Genomic DNA, 22,702 nt, shown 5'->3' on the forward strand with positions numbered 1-22,702 from the left:
CATACATACGTCTATACATACACATATCCCCCATATATATATATATATATATATACATATATATATATATATATATATATATATATATATATACAGGGTGTTTCATTTTAATGTAGCCAGGCGAATATTTCCAACGCTGTTGAGTTTAGAGAAAAATGTTTCAGACAAAAGTTGTATGGTTTCGAGGGGAACATAAGATGGTACCATTGGTTTGACCTTGAAGAGTTATTTGAAGGTCACATGAGGGTCACCTTTAATTTCTTAAATGGAACCTACATTTTCTCTTTACTACATTCTTTTAGCTTATTTACTATATTCTTGTAGCTTATCTCGAGAGCTTTCCAAAACTATAATTAAGTACCTTTTTATTAAGCACTTTTTGAGTTATAAGGCTTGAAATCATTTCTTAATTTTACATAAACCATAAAATATCTTGTAAAATATTTATTTATTTTTTTTCGATTATCTTACCTTAATACTTTTATGTACAAAATAATGAGAGGAATTAATTGGTGTAAAGAAAACATACAGTTGTTTTTAAGAAAAAATATGTAATTGTTAATTGCAAATTACATATTTTTTCTTAAAAACAACTGTATGTTTTCTTTACACCAATTGATTCCTCTCATTATTTTGTACATAAAAGTATTAAGGTAAGATAATCGAAAAATGAATATTTTATGGTTTATGTAAAATTAAGAAATGATTTTAAGTCTTATAACTCAAAAAGTACTTAACAAAAAGGTACTTTATTTAATTATAGTGTTTTGGAAAGCTCTCGAGATAAGCTACAAGAATATGTAAAGAGAAAATGTAGGTTCCATTTAAGAAATTGAAGGTGACCCTCATGTGACCTTCAAATAACTCTTCAAGGTCAAACCAATGGTACCATCTTATGTCCTAGAACATATATATATATATATATATATATATATATATATATTATATATATATATATATTATATATATATATATATTATATATATATATATATATATATATATGTGGGGGGATATATGTATAGACGTATGTATGTACAAAAGTGATGTGAGAGTTACGTGAAGAAGCGAGAAGATAATAAGAATATATGTATATATATTGTGTATATGTATAACTTACAAAGAATATATTCTACGTAACACGTTGTAACGCTGTTTTTTCGCAGCTTGCTATGTGTACGATTACGCTGCTGCGTGACAGTAAGTATCTATGACACGGAATTCGGGAAAGAAAACGCAAGAGTGTAATGCTTTAGTGTGCGCGTATTCATGAATATTATAAATAAAGTCTCATGTCAGAAAATAAAATGCATTTTTTAATCATTTGAAAGTAATTTTAATAGAATAATGAAAATATTACGATTAAAATAATATCAAACATGATATACGTGACATAAATTTAATTAAATATATAAAACTTGTATTAACAAATTTAGGCATAAATTTAGTTAAATTATAGAACTTGTATTATCAGACTAATTAAAAATTACCCGATTTACGCCGCGTTTGATATCATTTTAATCGCAAAAATCTTATTAATTCATTGAAATTATTTTCAAACTAATGAAATTAAAAATAAAATTTCAATTTTTATTTTACAAAATGTTTACATTTTTGTAAATTGCAAATGGATAGAGGAAGCGAAGAAACCGATTGTAAGAGACTTCGGAACTCTTTGATGATAGGTCATCTCGCTCGCTGTCTACTCATGTTCTTGCTTTCTCCGTCAAACTTGACAATCATGATAGACAGCTCGAAAAGATAAACGGACCCAAGAATCGAGAGCGAGCGAGACAATAATAGAAGCGAGCGAAACAGTAATAGATGCGAGCGAGACAATAATAGGAGCGAGCAAGACAGTAATAGATGCGAGAGAGAGGAAAATAATAGTGTGAAAGAAAGATCCGATTCTCGATTCCTCGTTGCTTGTGCTATTTCTCGTTCGCTCTTATTGTTATTTCGCTCGTTCTTATTATCTTCTCGCTTCTCCACGTAACTCTCGCATCACTTTTATACATACATATGTCCATACATACACACACATACACACACACGCCATGCACGCACGCACGCGCACACGCGCGCGCGCGCGCACACACACACACACACACACACATACCTGTATATATATACACGTACAGATTATATATTTTACCAGATACGGTTTGCATGTGCGTTCTAGTTATTAATTAAAAAATACTTTTTAAAAAATATTTATCCTAGAGGCGATTTATTCGTGGACTGGTGGTTTTTAGAAATATTTCATACCAGATGCGCGCTTGCATGTGCGCTCTGGTTATTAAAATATTTATTTTAGAGGCGATCTATTTGTGAGCTGATTATTAAAAAAAATCCAGAGGCGATCTAATTCGTGTGCTGGTTTAAAAAAATCCAGAGGTGATTTAATTCTGATGCTGGCTATTCGAAAAGTATTCCAGAGGCGATCTAATTCGTGTTCTGGTTATTCAAAAAAATCTAGAGTCGATCTAATTTGTACGTTGGCTATTCGAAAAAAATCTAGAGTCGGTCTAATTTGTACGTTGGCTATTCAAAAAAAATTCGAGAAGCGATTTTAATTTGTCTGCTGGTTACTTTCAAAAATATATCAGATACGATTTGCATTTGCATTCTGGAAGTGAAATTTAAACGAAATTTAATTAAAAGATCATAAAGACACTGCCTCAACTAAAAGGCATTTGATAAGAATAAAAATACAGATAAAATGAATCATTGAACCGATTTTTAAATGTTATAAGAGAATTCTTATTTTGAAAGTGTGCTATATATTGCGATAATTCTTATGTAATTGTCTTATATAATTGTAGCATGTCATATAGCGACAAAAGCTAACAAATTATTGGAGCAAATTATACTGATCGCTGGCGATTTTTTTTGATAATCAAGCTTCGAATGCACGATAGCCTACCCGGTTGTGTGGTGTCTATTGGTGCCTAAAAAAAATTACTTTCATTACCGTTGCCTACAAATAATATAATATGCGAAAAGCTTCAACTTGATAGCATATGCTGTGAAATTTATGCTGCGGTTTTCCCTACACTACTATAAACTATAGCCTTAGAAGGAAATTCTTGTAAGGAAAAATATTTCAATAATGTAAAATGTACAAAGCAACATTTTTTAAAAATTATAGCCGAAAGTAAATTGCCTTTTCCAAAGTGATAAATTATTCATATGTCTTACATTTATCATATCTGATCACGATATTCCAATGAATATCGTTAGAAAAAGACGCCTCAGTACAAATATCTCATTTGCATATATCGGAGAGACGAAAAAAATATATATTATGATTGCGTCTAGAAATGAATGATGAAACTTATTATATTATCGATATTAATCTATCATTTCGATGGTTTTGAGACAAAGAATGTATTATGAATATATTTATACTAGGACTATGAATTAATTTTGAGGGATTTTTTTGTAAATTCAAGGCTTTATTGTGAAAAATTGTGTACATTATTATTTTTCAAAGTATTGTCCATAGCTAGCCACTATTTTTTCCCATCTTTCTGGCAGCATACGGATTCCGCGTCGAAAGAACAACTCATCTTTTGATGTTATCCACCAATCGATCCAATTTTTCGTATCTTCGTAAGATTGGAAGTGCTGCTTAGCCAGGCCGTGTTCCATGGATCGGAACAAGTAGTAATCCGATGGAGCAATATCTGGTGAATATGGCGGGTGGGGTAAGACATCCCATTTCAGCGTTTCTAAATATTTTTTGACTACACGAGCAACATGTGGTCGCGTTGTCATGTTGAAAAATTACTTTTTATCGTGCCTTTGTTCGAATTGCGGCCGTTTTTCCTTCAATGCACGGCTCAAACGCATCAATTGTGTTCGGTAGCGTTCACCAGTGATGGTTTCATTCGGTTAAAGCAGCTCATAGTACACAACACCAAGCTGGTCCCACCAAATACAGAGCATGAGCTTCGAACCATGAATATTTGGCCTTGCCGTCGATGTTGATGCATGACCAGACAAACACCATGATTTTCTACGCTTAGGATTATCGTAGCGTATCCATTTTTCATCTCCAGTGATGATACAATGCAAAAAAACCTTTCTTTTTTGCCGTTGAAACAATTGTTCACACGAGAAAAATCGCCGTTCAATATTTCTCGGCTTCAATTCAATGGTATAGCATCCAATTTCTTTGCTTTTGAATCATATCGCATTTAAACCTTTGGAAACTGTTGTGCGATCAATATTCAACGATTCAGCAAGTTCATCTTACGTTTGACATGAATCTTGGTCGAGTAATGCTTCCAATTCCTCATCTTCGAACTTTTTCGGTTGACCAGGGCGTTCTTTGTCAACTGTATCGAAATCACCATTTCTAAAACATCGAAACCAATACTCACACGTTTTTATCGATGGGGTATGTTCACCGTAAGTTTCAAACAGCACTCGACTTTCAGCAGCACTTTTCTTTGAATTAAACAGGAAAAGTAAAACTTCCCGCAATGGTGTTTTGTTGGCTCGTAATTCGACATCTTCGGAGCTGAGAAAAAATATGTTGTTTACACTTCAGCAAAATGACACATAATAAAAAGTAAAGCCTAATGACAGAGCTTTGACATTAATATAGTTACAGAAGTGTCCGATGCGATATAGTATAAGTTACGCCATCTATTGTAAATCCCTCAAAATTAATTCACAGTCCTAGCATTATTTATAAATTTTACGACATTACATCAATTTGCATAAAATATTTTATATTATTACTTTCGATTATATCGATTTAACAAACGTCGTGCATAAATTGTAATTTGTATAAAGTTATATGCAAATATATTTTTTATTGTATATACAGAATGTCACAGAGTACTATACATACATAAGCGCTTGTAAAGGAAGTAAATTGAAGAAAATGGCGCAGTAAATTGAAGAAACAAGTCCCATAGCATTTTACGTCTTCGCAATAATAGAAATTATAAAATAAATAAATTATATAATAATCTTAAATAAAATCGAACGAATGTGTATCTACGTATGCGTTTGTGTGTGTGTGTGTGTGTGTCTGAGTGTGAGAGAGAGAGAGAAGCGCTCAGCTGTTCGAGCTGTCGCATGATCCAGTGTGTTTGGCACTTTGCCGGCGCGCGGCAAGGAGAGGGACAGGGGTGGCGCGGCTATGACGTTGTAACGAATGACAACGGCATGTCCCACTGTTCTTCCCCTTGCCACATACCAACGAAATGCCTAACACGCTGGACCATGCAATAGCTCGAACGACCGAGCGCTTCTCTCTCTCTCACACACACACACACACACACACACACACACACACACACACACACACACACACACACACACACACACACACACACACCACACACACACACACACACACACACACACACACACACACACACACACACAAACGCATACATAGATACACATTCGTTCGATTTTATTTAAGATTATTATATAATTTATTTATTTTATAATTTCTATTATTGCGAAAATCGTAAAATGCTATGAGACCTGTTTCTTCAATTTACTACGTTTTTCACAAGTGCTTATATATGTATAGTACTCTGCGACAATCTGTATATACAATAAAAGGGCTATTTGCATATAACTTTCTACAAATTACAATTTATGCACGACGTTTGTTAAATTGATATAATCAAAAGCTAACAATATAAAATGTTTTATGCAAATTGTTTTTGCATAAAACATTTTATATTGTTAGCTTAAAACATTTTATATTGTTATGCATTTAATGTACTATCATATTCGTAAAATTTATAAGTATATATTATTTATAAATATTTTCACAATATATTTTTATTATACAGGGTGTCCCAAAAGTGTCGGACCGGTCGAATATTTCATAAATTATGCACTTTAGAAAGAAATGTTTCAAACAAAAGTTGTATGGCTTGAAGAGAGTCATCAGATAGTGGCAATGATTTGAACTTGGAGAGTCATTTGAAGGTGACGTAAAGGTCACCTTCAATTTCTTAAACGAACCCCCTATTTTTTACTACATATTTGTGTAGCTTATCTCGAGAGCTTTCCAAAACGCTATAATAAAGTATTTCTTCATTGAGTACTTTCGAGTTATGAGGCTTGAAATCATTTCTTAATTTTGCATGAACCATAAAATAGTAATTGCAATTAACAATTCCATATTTTTTCTCAAAAACAACTGTATGTTTTCTTTACACCAATTGATTTCTCTCATTATTTTGTACATGAAAGTATTAAAGTAGGATAATCGAAAAATGAATATTTTACTAGATATTTTACGGTTTATGTAAAGTTAAGAAATGATTTCAACCCTCATAACTCGGAAAGTACTTAATGAAAACTAACATAATTATATATTATTATAGTGTTTTGGAAAGCTTTCGACTTGAGCTACCAGAATATTTAATAAAAAGTAGGGAGTTCTATTTAAAAAATTGACGGTGATCTTTACGTGACTTTCAAATGACTCTCCCATGTCAAATCATTGCCATTTTCTGATGGCCCCCTTCAAGCCATACAACTTTTGTCTGAAACATTTCTTTCTAAAGTGCATAGTTTATTAATTGTATTTTTACACTCTGTAATTTTTACACTCTAATTTCCCTTTTTGTGGAATGAGTATTTCACGTTGACCCCCACTTCTTTTGGTAGCTCCTTCAGGTTTCATATATCTACAATGATTTCGTGGATCCAGGGTGTGGTCTATCTTGCTGTTTTAATTAATTCTACTTGGATAGTATCCGAGGCGTTGTTTTTTAGTTTTTTAATTGCTCTTTTCACTTTCTTCATTATTGGTTGTCCTTCGGTGTTGTATTTTATGCGTCGTCTACAATGAGATTTTAAGGAAACTTAAAGCGTAAGACTTAAGAAATTGACCAATCACAGTCAAGTATTAAGAGAATATTCGATTGTGATTGGTCAATTTCTTAAGTCTTACGCCTTAAGTCTCCTTAAAATCTCATTGTAGACGCCGCATTATGCGTTCAGCGATTCTTGTTTGTTGTTATTTTGTCTGATGGTATTGTTGTTTGTATCATTAAAGACTCCACAAAGTGTTCTCTCCATCTTTATAGGATATCTTGAAGTCGTCTTTTTAAGTCGACATTTAGTCAACTATTTCTAGTACAGTTTATTGCCGACTTTAACTTATCGACTATGAGTCGACTTAAGGTCGACCATTTTCAGAAAATTAAAAGTCGCTTTTCGGCAAAACAAAAAATCGATTAAATTACATATTTTCAATTAAATTAAGCATTTTCAAAGACTTGATTGATTTAATTTCATTATTTTTTAATTGTATGTAATATATGTAATAATAGAATTATATGTAATAATAAAAATATTCATTTATTTTCACGAGCTTCACACCTCGCTGCTAGATGGTGAGAAAAAAAACGCCTAACCCGAAAGTGGAATTCATCTAACCTAAAAGGAGAGGTCGCGACCTTGGGGTCACCGAATTAAATAAAATTTTAACTGCGTGTAGTACTCGACCAAAGAAGTTTTTGAGGAAAGTGAGAGGACGCAACGCTCAAAAAAGAACCAAGTGAAAAATAGACCGTATCTTGTATATCGGTAAGTTTAAAATGATTGTCAAGTAAGCGGCGTAGCTCGGGCGGTAAAGCCCGATACTATTATGCTGCTGGTCACAGGTTCGATCCAGACCTGTGGTAGTTTCTTTTTTTTTTTCATTTTTTTTACGCGAAACGTACAATATTTTTTTAATGAAAAAAATTAAATTAATAATTTAATTTTTTAAATAAATAATTTAATTTAATTTTTTTGTTTTTATTTTATTTTTATTTTAGGAAAGGCAATTATTTACGATATGTTAATTTATATTAAATTTTATAATTAATTAATAAGTGGCATAATAATTTTATATATTTTTTTTGTTAATATCGAGTAGAATATATAGAATTGTGACGTTTTATAAAATTTAATATAAATTAACATATCGTAAATAATTGCCTTTCCTAAAATAAAAATAAAATAAAAACAAAAAAATTAAATTATTTATTTAATTTTTTTCATTAAAAAAATATTGTACGTTTCGCGTAAAAAAAATGAAAAAAAAAAAGAAACTACCACAGGTCGGGATCGAACCTGTGATCAACAGCATAATAGTATCAGGCTTTACCGCCCGAGCTACGCCGCTTACTTGACGATCAGTCTAAACTTACCGGTATACAAGATACGGCCTATTTTTCACTTGGTTTTTTTTAAATGGCTGAGCGTTGCGTCCTCTCACTTTCTTCAAAAACTTCTTTGGTCGAGTACTACACGCAGTTAAAATTTTATTTAATTCGGTGACTCCAAGGTCGCGACCTCTCCTTGTAAGATAGTAATATAGTAAGATAGTAATATAGTAATATAGTAAGATAGTAATATAAGGTCGCGGCACAGGTCCCACGAATTACGGTTTATCGGTCAAAGAGCACGGACTATTTCGCCGCATTTCCTCTAGCTAGCAAAGGCTAACTTCTTTTGCAAGGAGTTTCAGAATTCCATATAATTAACCGCAGACGATTAATTATTTTTTAATTCCATCATATATGTATCTATATACAGAACATTAAATGAATATCCAAAAATAAATATCAATATATACAAAAATAAATATAATATATATACATAATAAAAAATGTATCTTTATATGATACATATCCACTGAATGTTATGCAGATATTTACAAGATATTGATTTACATATTTTGTAGATATTTATGAAACTTCGAATTGCGGACATTTAGATATCTACAGCATCTACAATAACTATTTTTCATATATTCGTGGAAATATTTAAGCCTATGAAGAATATCTAGTGGATATCTAATACCAATTGTTTTCTGTATGGGAATTAAATCGATCAAGTTTTTGAGAAATGACATTAGAATAAAAATTTAGTAGTTAACGGACATGATATTAAATTGACTTATAATCACCATAAAGTTGACTTCTAAGTCGACTTATTAGCTGACTGACAGTCGACTATAGTCGAGTCATTTGTCGGCTGTTAGTCGACTTTAAGTTGACATTCAGTCTTCACTTTGAAGTCGACTTTAGACTTTTTCTGCCGACTGGCAGTCAACTAACAGTCGACTTGATGCTGTTTGGGATGTTTCCTTCACTGTCCCTGATCATGTTTTTAGGTTTGAATTCCTTCCTACTGTTGTTGATATTTTGGTAAAATTTCTTAACTTCATACTGACTGCAAGGATTTCAGCTCTTCGAAGCTCTTGTCATTGTACTTTCTCTTTTTCTTGTAAACGCACTTTTCGGTTCTTCTTAATTCTTTGTATCTTTCCATTAGGGCTCCAATTCTTTTACTTTGTTGTATTTTTAAGTAGGCCTGGTTCTTTTTTTGTGTCACTTCCTTGCATTTTTCATCGAATTAATCCTTTATTTTATTGTTGTTGTTTCGTTGAGTTTTTAATGTAATTTCTGTGACTGTTTTTAAGATTCCCATACAGATGTTGCATTTTTGCTTAGCAGTTTGATTTCTACTTTGATTTTTTCAATTGTCTCCAGTAATTGCCTGATTCTAAGAAGTTGCGATAGATCTCCGTTTTTTAGAGTATCTGTTTATCTTTTTTTCTCTTCTGGGTTGTTGTGTTCTTGTACTGAAGATCTTATCGTTGCTTTAACTAGGTGGTCGGAGTCTATGTTTGTATCTCTCATAGTTTTCTTACTAGCGTCAGATTTGATGTGTGCATCAATCAAAATGTGATTGATTTTATTACATGTTTCTTAATCTGATGAAACCCATGTGTATTTATAAATGTTCTTCCTTAGGAACATGGTGTTGTCACCACCATTTTTGCTTGCTACGAAGTTAACAACTCTGAGATCGTTTTCGTTACTTTCATCATGAAGACTATGTTTCCCTGTTTGGCGTAGGTGGAACTCTTCGCATCGTATTTTTGCATTTAAGTCTTCAGTTGATGCTAGTCTTCAGTTATTATTAAGTCTTCAGCATTTAAATCTTCAGTTCATGCTAGTCTTCAGTTACTATTTTCATATCATTCCGCGGACAGTTGTCCAAGACTCTTTCTAGTGCATGATCTAGAGGATATCTTTTTCGTTTTCATTTTATTCTTCTGTTGGTATACGCGCGTTGATTAAGTTGATGTTATTGAATTTACCCTTTATGAGTATTACGCATATTCTATGGTTCACTGGCCTCCAGTCTATAATTTGGTGTTTTGATGTCCGATCAACTACGAAGCCTACTTCCAATGCATAGTCTTTCTTATCGCAGCTATAATAAATAAAAATGTCGAAGTTATTTTTGTGTAGAATACCGCTATTTGTCCATGCCTATTTAACTTGTTGGGTCGTAAGACTGATTTCCTTCCTATCCAAGGCGTCTGTTGAGCTTTCGTAATCGTAAATTTTCCGGAACTGGATGATTAGCCCAGCGCTTAACTCCCTCAACCAGATCACCTTACTTCTCTGTTTTCCTCATTTTCCACCAGGTTTGGTTACCCGATCTTTCATAAGGATTACTAGTATCATCGCTCGAAGGTGAAGCAGAAGATTGACCGTGGGATGTGACAGGCATCATCTTTCTCGATCAATCATTATGTTATACACCATTGTCCTTTTGACATCAATATATATACTTAATATCAATAAATAAATATCAACTTAATATCAACAATGATTGTTTATTTTTATTTATAGGAAATAGAATAAAAATAAACATAGATGCTAACTTATATATTTTGGTTGTACATCGTGGGAATCTTGGTTAATATTCATGATTCTTAAAAAAAATTAAATAAAGCATGTGTAAAAGCAGAAGAGGAATTAAATAAAGCATGTGTGAACTTTAAATCTAAATAGTTTAGTAATTGCTATGCATAATAATTTATTGAAAAGCGTAGACTTTATAAAGAAAATATGTAACATTTAAACATTTGCTTATATAAATTGCATCTCTATCTATTCTCTCGATTTGAGAGTTAAATAGAGTAATTGATGATATGTCATTTTGGATACTTTAGAAAACTTTTAATATATAGGTGGACCAGAAAAATTTTTCAAATTGGCTACAAAAAAGATTTGGAAGAAGTTGACCTTTATGCCACACTTACGCAAGACGAAACTGGCCATTTGGATAAAATTATAAATAAAGCATGGGAAAAAGAATTAGAATCATGTACGAAAAAAGAAAATGGATCTACGCCACAATTACTCAGAGTATTAATACGCTGTTTTGGAAAACCATTTCTACTAATTGGATTAGCAGAAGCAATTATGGAATTATTTTCTAGGTATATGATACTTTCTTATTAAATAAAGAGATAAATTATACAATATCATCATGCTAATATTATAATTTAAAAATAGAATATTGATTTTATTTATTTTTCTTTTGAAATTAAAAAAAACAATATACAGAATATGATATAGATTATATACAGGGTGACCCATTTTAACTTAGGCAACCAAATAACTCGAAAAATAAGCACACTACGAAAAAATGGTTAGAATCAAAATTTCGTCATTTCGAGGGGGACGTACAATGACGTTAAAATCAGCCCCTCCACCCCTCCCCCTGGGCGGTGAGGGGGGACAAGTTTGAAATCTTAAATGGAATCCCCTATTTTTCATTGCATATTCTTGTAGCTTATCTCGAGAGCTTTCCAAAACACTATAATTAAGTACCTTTTCATTAAGTACTTTTTGAGTTATAAGGCTTGAAATAATTTCTTAATTTTACATAAACCATAAAATATCTAGTAAACCATTCATTTTTCGATTATCTTACCTTCATACTTTTATGTACAAAATAATGAGAGGAATCAATTGGTGTAAAGAAAACATACAGTTGTTTTTAAGAAAAAATATGGAATTGTTAATTGCAAATTACATATTTTTTCTTAGAAACAACTATGTGTTTTCTTTACACGTTCATTGTACGTCCCCCTCGAAATGACGAAATTTTGATTCTAACCATTTTTTCGTAGTGTGCTTATTTTTCGAGTTATTTGGCTGCCTAAGTTAAAATGGGTCACCCTGTATACAGAGTATAACTAAAGCACCCAAGGAGCAAATAACGTCGGTGCTTATTGGCGCAACTTTATTCAATAATTACCGCTTTATTAAGCATTATAGAAAACAATAACTCTAGACTTTTCGACTCGATTTTTAATCAGGAATAACTCTGTTTGCTCCGTGGGCACTTTTTCAGTTACACCATGTATATATAAATATTGTGACGTTTTCTTCTTTTCTACTCAATTTTATAATTTTTCTTCGAAGATGATAGGGAAGAGAGTACAGGGGGGAGCGAAAACACCGTCAAACACAGGGCGAATATAGTATACTCGCGCTCGGAGAAACAGGGGTGGCGGGTGTTCGCGCGTGAGCCGTGGCGGAGCGAAGTCCGTACCGATATTTCGAAGTTGGGGGCCAGAGAGATACGGTCTTCCGTATCGTATTTTTACGTATCAATTTTTCGCTAAACGCCAAAGACGCGAAAAACGTCTGGTCTCGCCAACTAGCTCGCCTAACGGTAGAGGAGCAGGGTCTAGGGGGGGGGGGGCGTAACAGTTTTTCGAAGGAAGCAAGGAACGCAACAGAAAGGGAAGAGAAAAAAAGAGAAAGCGAACACGTTTTTGAAGATGGTTAAAATATAAGCGTGTATTGCATAAATCGACTCCGAGAATCAGAAGAGAATAAAACAGAATCAAGCGCGTAGAAGATTATAATTACAAAGAGCAGAATCAAGCGCGTAGAATATTATAATTACAAAGAACGGAAATAAAGATAGGACATAACGCACGGAAAGAACAGTAATATATTTTAGTCGCTTAGAACGTTGAATTCGCGGATCGGACTAAGAAAGTGCACCCGGTACTCTACGGGCCATATAGCGCAAAATTACCGCGGTTCAAATCCAACAAAAAGAAAACACCTAAAGATTGCTACGTGACTCGAGGTTTTCGGTCGTTGCGTTACTGAAGGTTCCGCGAGGCGCTCCTGCCCGTGTGCATACGGCACGGCGGGTCGTCGACAGCCTGCGCCTGCGACAGCTGATCGCTCGCACGTCCGTGGGCGGTGGACCGCGAACCGCAAAACGGAACGCAATAGGAGAAATAGGTAGTCGAGAATCGAGGCCCGTTTAGATCGTGTAATTTCCGGTTCACCGCGATAATTTCGAAGGTACTCACCCTTTTCAGTCGAGAGGGGTCTTCTCGTCATGAACCGTCTCCTTTCACTCAACAAAAAGGGATCACATCGGTCGCGGGATCCCCCACGACTTTCAACTTCGGTGCACGGTCGACAGCACTTCCGGGCGATTCCGACAACCTCGTTTTTAGAGTATTACACGTTGACATCAACACGCATTACATGGATAACGGAGAGGCGAACGAGTATACCGGATGAGACTAGAGAACCTCTAGGAGAGAGAATGGACAACTGATCATGTGACATGTGATCAAGCTTTTTCATGATTGGCTGGCAGAAAATGTATCAATTTTAGCTATTGCGACGCCAATGCAAAATATGATGACACACAAATAGGTTAATATATGTGTGTCATGTGTGTCCTATTTGTGTGTCATCATATTTTGCATTGGCGTCGCAATAGCTAAAATTGATACATTTTCTGCCAGCCAATCATGAAAAAGCTTGATCAGTTATCCATTCTCTCTCCTAGAGGTTCTCTAGATGAGACCGATCGACGGTTCCCTGTCACCCCTTGGCTATGGTCGCACTCGAATACTTCACACTACCGAAAATTTGGTATAAACGAAACACTAATCGCGACCGGCCAGAGGGGTCGACACGCGAGCCGTATCGATGGACGGCTTACAAATTTCTGTAATTACACACGAAGGTGACCTCACCGTTGGACTCGCCGCGTGTCGTCTCTTCCAAGTCGTCTTCTCGTGAGCACGTGCCGAGCATCCGCGATACTCTCGATATGCCTTAGGGTGAAAACTCGAAGAACAAGACTGACTCTCTCGGAATCGCGATATTTATTTCCGTTTATCCACCTCTCTCCCCATCGAGAGGGGTGCTAGTCCCGTTCTGGCGCGCTCGAATTTTCGAGCGTGGCGCAAGGACGCATCAGGCGCCCGCGGTCCCGCGTCTCCGGCGGTCCGCTGCTGCTACGCGTATTTTAACGCAAGATGTTCGGGAATTTTCCCGTCATTGCTGATATTTGCTGCTTCCATTGTTTGCCACTGGAGGATAGGAAATTCGCGGACTTCTCGTACGAAGCCTAAACACATCGCGGGGTGTTTTACGGCGGTGCCCGTCGTAGCCAGCCGTGCGAGGCTGAGCGAGTACCGCCGATTCTTATTTTCCTCAGCCCGTGTTTTGATCGGTGATGATTCGGTTGCGATGTTGCTCCTCTTGCTAGCTTCCGGGTTATTCTTCTGTATTGCTGGCGATGATTTATGGCACCCGAAACAATATAATTTCGACAACAATGATTAGCAATAACAGTTTTGATTACAAATGAACGCGCCCGCCTCTCTGTAAATCCCGGCGAGACTCTCGATATCTCCACCGGCGCGGCCGCTCGGCTCGCGCCACGCGGTCTTTTTGGCGGATGGACGCCCGTCGTGATGGCAACGTCACAATATATATATATATACATATATATACATACATATATATATATATATATATATATATATATATATATACATATATATTTAAAAATTAAGCTCCGGACAAAATTTTGGAAAGGGAAAAATCATTTTAGAATTCACTCAAGAATTTGATATTTTGACTGTCACAATGTTTAATTCCGAGCGTGGCCGTTTCGAACATGGCCGTTTCGAATGTGGCCATTACGAACGTGGCCGTTACGAATGTGGACAAATCGAACTTTATTCGATATTTCCCGTGGCCATTCCGAACGTGGCCATTTCGAATGTGGCCGTTCCGAACGTGGCTGTTTCGAACGTGGCCATTACGAACGTGGTCGTTTCGAATATGGCCATTTCGAACGTGGTCAAATTTATCCGTGGCCATTTTGAATGTAGTCAAATTATATCCACTCACTGAAAACGACGACTGACGACAACAAGCAGATTAGGTTGGTTCTAATGCCTAGCGCTGCCGAACGTATGGCGTTACGCGTGAGGCGCGAGACGCTATCGTGTCTTATAATTGGTTGAAGCCTCCGCATTGTAATTGCGATAGTCTCGAAAATATAAAATGTATAATATAAAATGTACTCGTTTTTTAAATAACTTAACATTATTAATATTATATTTATTACTAATATTATACGCTTTGTCTTCTTTTTGCAAACGAGATAATTATTATTTTCTTTAAATTATTATATATTTCATTTTATTATATTTTATTTTACTTTATTTTATTTTATATTATTTTATTATATTTTTTGCGAATAAGATGTTTTATATAAAAATATGTTGATTGCTCTGAACAGAGCGGATTGGAAAAAATTTTATAATACGTTTAAAATGACTACCATCCATTCTAACGCAAGCTCTCATGCGTTTTAATAAATTTCTTACATTCTCCATTATCTTCTTTGATGTCCAAATAGCATGTTGCAGTCTTGTATTTAAATCGTCGCCAACCTTGGGAAGCGTTTTAAAAATTACTTTCTTACATATTCCCATAAAAAGAAATCTAAAGGATTGAGATCCGAGAATTTTGCGTACCACTATATCGGCCCATCCAACGTTCAAGAAATTACTCGTTCAAATAATTTGTAACGATTCTGGCGTTGTGTGGCTCAGCACCGTCTTAAAAAACCGAAACATAATGGCGGCACGCGCTTCTTACCTACGCGTATTCACCGATCTTTTTTAATTAATCGAATTTTACATGCTGCATTTCAAAATAATATGACTTTTTAGTTCTGTTAAACTATTTAATTATGGTTTTTTTGGGCATATAATATGAAGGACATCCTGTATGGATTAAGAGATAAAGTAAAAGAGATTGGGAAAAATGTTTCAGACAATAGTTTTATGGTTCCGAGAGTAGCAGAAGTTGGTCATATCAATTTAATTGTAGGTGGCGCCACTTTCGAGATTTTTGCATGGCGGCAATTTTTTAAATGGTAATCGAATTTTTTGTTCCAGTGAATGTTGTAGCTAGCATTGAGACAAATATAACGGTTTTTCATTTTTTGAAATTAGATCATTTTTCACTGAGTTACAGTATTCCAAAATTAGTAATTAAAGTAAAAATCTTTTATCCCGATACAATGTGCATATTTTGTGACTCTAAACCGCCTTTCACCTCTCTCTCTCTCTCTCTCTCCTCCCCTTCCCCTCCCCTCCTCTCTCGCGCTCTTTCTCTCTCTCTCTCTGTGTATGTGTGTCTGTGTGTCTGTGTGACGGATACCAGGCTTAGAAGTGCTAACTTTTAAATTTATCCATTTAATAAATGTTCAAATACATTACCTTTCAACATTACCATTCTATTGTAAACATAAACGGAGTCGTTTCTGAAATTTGAGTATTTAAGTTACACTAATCGTGAAGCGTGGTGGCTGAGTTAACTAAGGCACGCGCGTTATATTTTATTGTGCGTCCGAGGATAGCTCGAGGCTTTGCAATCTCAACTTTTTTATATAATTATATTTATATAATCATATTTTTTTACATTTTTATTAATTTTTATTATTTTTCGTAGCAATAATATTGTTCCATAATACACATAAAATAATATTTTATATACATACATACATACATACATATATATATATATATATATATATATATATATTTATATATATATGTATACTGGGTGTTAAAAAAGTTTGGATACGGTCGAATATTTCGATAAGGAAAAATTTTACTAGAAAGTGTTTCAGACAAAAGTTGTATGGCTTCAAGGAGGACATAACATGGTACCATTGGATTGACCTTAAAGAATCACCTGAAGGTCACGTGAAGGTCACCTCCAACTTTTTAAATGGGACACCCTATATACTTTTGCATATTCTCGTAGCTTATCTCAAGATCTTTTCAAAATACTATAATTAAGTATTTTTTCATTGAGCACTTTCCGATTTATGAGGCTTGAAATAATTTCTTAATTTTATATAAACCATAAAATATCTAGCAAGATATTTATTTTTCGATTATCTTATTTTAATACTTATATGTACAAAATAATAAGAGAAATCGATTGATGTGAAGAAAACATGTAGTTGTTTTTGAGAAAAAATATGTAATTGTTAATTGCAAATACAACTCGATTGTTAATTGCATACACCAATCGATTCCTCTCATTATTTTGTACATAAAATTATTAAGGTAAGATAATTAAAAAAATGAATATTTTACCAGATATTTTATGGTTTATATAAAATTAAGATATTACTTTAAGCCTCATAACTCGAAAAATACTCAATAAAAAAATACTTTAATATAGTGTTTTGGAAAGATCTCGAGATAAGCTACAAGAATATGTAATGGGAAACAGTAGGTTCTATTTAATTATCAATTAAATTAAAGGTGACCTTTATGTGACCTTCAAATAATTCTTCAAGTTCAAACCACAGGTACAATGTTATGTCCCCCTCGAGGCCATACAACTTTTGTCTGAAACACTATCTAATAAAACTCTTCTTTATCGAGAGATTCGATAAAGAAGAGTTACTAGCATCCGTGTCCAGACTTTTTTAACACCAAGTATATACAGGGTGAGCCATTTTAAGTTACCCACCCCAATAACTTTTTTATTTTTGAATGTAGAACAAAATGTTTTAAATAAAAGTTATTTGACTTCATAAGGGACAGAAGATGGTATCAAAAATTTGATCTTGGATAGTCATTTGAAAGTCACATAAAGGTCACCTTCAATTTCTTAAATAGAACCTACTATTTTTCATTGCTTATTCTTGTAGCTTATCTCGAGAGCTTTCCAAAACACTATAATTAAGTACCTTTTCGTTAAGTACTTTTTGAGTTATAAGACTTGAAATCATTTTTTAATTTTACATAAATCGTAAAATATTCATTTTTTGATTATCTTAATATTTTTATGTACAAAATAATGACAGGAATCAATTGATGTAATTGATCAAAGAAAACACATAATTCCCCAGGCAAATATTTCGGAAAATAATGAAAAATCGATAAAATATTTCAGACAAAAGTTGTATGGTTTCTAGAGGAACATAAGATGGTGCCATTGGTTTGACCATAGAGGTAAAGGAGAGAGTATTAGGCTTTACTGTGGGTAAGGGGATGGAAGGACTGAAGCTTTAGTGAAGAAGAAGGGTAAGCCTTCAGCCATCTTGATAGGCAACATTAGTGCTGCCATCTATTATTACTTTGACGTATTACATATCAGTTTTATATATTAGAAACACAGAAGTATGAAATGTATATACACTACTCAAAAGAAAATAGGGAACACTTTTTGTATACCGAAAAATGGGCTATTTTCGAACGATTGTAATTTAGCGAAAAATGATCGTAAAAAAGTTTTAAAAAAAGAGTTTTGAAGCTCGAAGTTTCAACTTTAACGTACAATCGATAGTTTTTAAAGATCTTTTTATGTTTTCACTACTATGCCCTAAAAAAGGACATATCGTTTTTTTCCTTAAAATTACGTATTTTTGACGCTCTATAGCTAGATAAGAAAAATTCTCTCGATAAATTCAACTCAACTTCCAAAAGGCATGACATTTGCTCTACAAAATGCTTTTTTTAAAACTTTCCTACGATTTTTTTTGGCTGAGTTACATAACTTTGAAGCTAAACCTGTATTTTTCAGAGCAATTGTCGTTACTCGGCGAAAAATCATCGTACGACATTTTTAAAAACAGCATTTTTAAGCATGAAGCTTCAGCTTTGACGCGCTATCGATAGTTTTAAAAAATTTCTTCATCTTTTTACTCCTATGCCCTAAGAAAGAAACACTGTTTTTTCCTTAAAATTACCCATCTTCGACATTTTGCAGTTGCTATAAAAAATTTTTTCTTAAAAAATTTAGATCAATCTCCGTAAAAACAACTTTTTTTCTCCAAATTCTTTTTTTAAAAATTTATTTACGATTTTTTTCGGCCGAGTTACATGTCTTTAAAAACAACCTTAAATTTTATTAAAAAATGACGTTTACCGCCGGCATTAGCGTTACCCAATGTGCACCACGTGGAGGTTGCCGGTTGGGTTTTGCACATCGTGTGTGGGGGGGGGCGTGTGTGTGTGTGTGTGTGGGTGTGGGTGGGTGTGTGTGGGTGTGGGTGTATGCGTGTGTGTGTCACACAGCAGAGATAAGGACCCCGCAGTTCGTCACTTCTGCAGTATTTAATGACTCCAAACCCTCTCTGCTGTGTGTTTAGTATTGTGTATTGCCTCCTCTCTGCTCAATTACAGCTTGTAGTCGCTCTCGCATGTTTATGCATCTCCGAATTAATTCCTGAGGAATTTCGTTCCAAATTTGTTTCAAAATTTCCGCTAAGTCATCGAAATTTTGCGGCTGTTGTTCTCGACGTCTTAATCGTCGTTCCATCTCGTCCCATATATGCTCGATTGGATTTAAGTCCGGGCTGTTTGCGGGATGATCCAACAACGTAATGTTGTGTTCTTGAAAAAAACGGCGAGTTATGTTCGCCGTATGAGGACGAGCGTTGTCATGCACGAAGATGAAATTTCGATGATGGAGAGGCAAAACGTGAGGACGTAAAACATCATTTACGTATCACACACTCGTTATTGCTGGAGGTGGCAGAATTATCAAATCAGTTCGTCTTATCACTGATATACACCCCCATACCATAACGGAACCGCCGTTATGCGCTCGCATTGGCATAATGCAACGCCGATCGTATCGTTCATTTCGACGACGCCAATTACGTATCCGAGAGTCATTGCCGTAAAGGCAAAAACGCGACTCGTCGGAGAAGTATACATTTCTCCATTCTCTCTCAGTCCATAAGATGTGATCGCGCGCAAATTGCAGGCGAGCTTGACGATGTGCAATTGTTAATCTCGGCACTCGCGCACAAGAACGAGATCGAAGCCCGGCCTCTCTTAAACGATTACGAATTGTTTGAGCGGATACATTTAAATGATTAATTTCCTCGGAAACACGCCTTGCAGTTATTATTCGTCTTTGTAACACATGGCGAATAATTTCTCGATCTTGTCTCTCCGTCGTCATTCGACGACGACCACTGCCTTGACGTCTCGCGTAATGTCCTGTCTCTTGATATCGCGACCACGCTCTACTCACTACCGAAACAGACATTTCAATACGTTGCGCTACATAACGCATGCCGAAGCCTTCTTCCAGAAGTGCAATTATCTGTGCAACTTCTGTTACTGATAAATGTGTACGCGGCATTTTCGTGTAAAAATTTACTCGCCGAAAATTTCGTCTCGCTTATCGCACTGTAAGACTCGCCTGCGTACTAAACATTTAGATATTTGTTTTAGTCTAATTGTTCGAAAATATTCCGCGTAGCGTAATGTGTATAATAATGTTAGTACACGTATAGTAATGTTAGACACGTGTCTGACGTTGGTCACATTGGTCACGTTGGGAGTTTATATCAGTGATAAGACGAACTGATTTGATAATTCTGCCACCTCCAGCAATAACGAGTGTGCGATACGTAAATGATGTTTTACGTCCTCACGTTTTGCCTCTCCATCATCGAAATTTCATCTTCATGCATGACAACGCTCGTCCTCATACGGCGAACATAACTCGCCGTTTTTTTCAAGAACACAACATTACGTTGTTGGATCATCCCGCGAACAGCCCGGACTTAAATCCAATCGAGCATATGTGGGACGAGATGGAACGACGATTAAAACGTCGAGAACAACAGCCGCAAAATTTCGATGACTTAGCGGAAATTTTGAAACAAATTTGGAACGAAATTCCTCAGGAATTAATTCGGGGATGCATAAACATGCGAGAGCGACTACAAGCTGTAATTGAGCAGAGAGGAGGCATTACACAATACTAAACACACACACACAGCAGAGAGGGTTTGGAGTCATTAAATACTGCAGAAGTGACGAACTGCGGGATCCTTATCTCTGCTGTGTGACACACACACGCATACACCCACACCCACACACACACACCCACACACACGCGCGCGCGCGCGCCCCCCCCCCACACACACGATGTGCAAAACCCAACCGGCAACCTTCACGTGGTGCACATTGGGTAACGCTAATGCCGGCGGTAAACGTCATTTTTTAATAAAATTTAAGGTTGTTTTTAAAGACATGTAACTCGGCCGAAAAAAATCGTAAATAAATTTTTAAAAAAAGAATTTTGTAGAAAAAAGTTGTTTTTACGGAGATTGATCTAAATTTTTTAAGAAAAAATTTTTTATAGCAACTGCAGAATGTCGAAGATGGGTAATTTTAAGGAAAAAACAGTGTTTCTTTCTTAGGGCATAGGACTAAAAAGATGAAAAAATTTTTTAAAACTATCGATAGCGCGTCAAAGATGAAGCTTCATGCTTAAAAATGCTGTTTTTAAAAATGTCATACGATGATTTTTCGCCGAGTAACGACAATTGCTCTGAAAAATATAGGTTTAGCTTCAAAGTCATGTAACTCAGCCAAAAAAAATCGTAGGAAAGTTTTAAAAAAAGCATTTTGTAGAGAAAATGTCATGCTTTTTGGAAGTTGAGTTGAATTTATCGAGAGAATTTTTCTTATCTAGCTATAGAGCGTCAAAAATACATAATTTTAAGGAAAAAAACGGTGTGTCCTTTTTTATGGCATAGTATTGAAAACATAAAAAGATCTTTAAAAACTATCGATTGTACGTTAAAGTTGAAACTTCGAGCTTCAAAACCCTTTGTTTAAAACTTTTTTGCGATCATTTTTCGCTAAGTTACAATCGTTCGAAAATAGCCCATTTTTCGGTATACGAAAAGTGTTCCCTATTTTCTTTTGAGTAGTGTATATTATTTATAATATATTTATTTTCCTGCAAATAAAATTAATTTATTATAATAATGTCTTTTACTTAGTAATATCTGTAGTTTTTCCAATATAAAAATGACAAGTTTTAACATATTTTAATATTATACTTTTTACTAATTGCACTCTATGACAAGTTAAAGCATTTTTGGATAAGGTAATGCTTTTTGCAAGTCGAACGAAAAAACGAAATAATAATCTGAATTACGTGATACTTGTTCCTGATCTTGTTTTAGTGACTTTTTAGCTGATTCTGCTAGTCTTAAATGGACATCGTGTTCTTCTGTAAGCTTATTCTTTTCTTCATCATCATTCGATGCTTTAATTTTGATGTTTAATAAGTCGCATTTTTGACATGTATCTTTGCGCGGTTGGTGGAAATGTAAATTAAAATCTTTTTTAAATATTTTTCTGTAAGTCCACTCATTAACGACTTTTATTTTATTTTCCTTGCAATGAAGCTCGTATAAATTAAACATTTTCCTAAGAGTTAGATCAGGATGTAGATATCTTCTATTAGGATTATGAGATCTGGTATAATGGGATTCAAATTTAGGAAAACTTTTAATATGATTTTGAACGTGCTTTTTCTCTTCCTCAGAAATTTTTCTTGATGATCCAACCATACGCCCACGTAAATCATTTCCCACATTTGCAGAGTTTAATACACGTTTTAAGCGTCCTTCACTTACTTTAAAGATATCCAAAAAGAATTTTTTACAGACGGGAACTTTTCCGTTTTTAGAATTTAACAAATACCTAAAACTCCAATTTCTTGACGAAC

General features: G+C 34.6%; 1 protein-coding gene across 1 annotated transcript in view; it reads left to right on the forward strand.

Annotated features, from left to right (window-relative positions):
* The window catches only part of LOC105251729 (probable multidrug resistance-associated protein lethal(2)03659), a 469,824-nt gene that overhangs the window by 288,502 nt on the left and 158,620 nt on the right, over window positions 1-22,702 (forward strand). The window contains exon 5 of the mRNA XM_025414600.1: window positions 11,029-11,280. Within this exon, the coding sequence (XP_025270385.1) occupies window positions 11,029-11,280 (252 nt within the window). The remainder of the gene's footprint in view (window positions 1-11,028; window positions 11,281-22,702) is intronic.

This window comes from Camponotus floridanus, unplaced genomic scaffold (assembly GCF_003227725.1).
Source record: "Camponotus floridanus strain SB8 unplaced genomic scaffold, Cflo_v7.5 scaffold85, whole genome shotgun sequence".
Lineage (NCBI taxonomy): Eukaryota > Metazoa > Arthropoda > Insecta > Hymenoptera > Formicidae > Camponotus > Camponotus floridanus.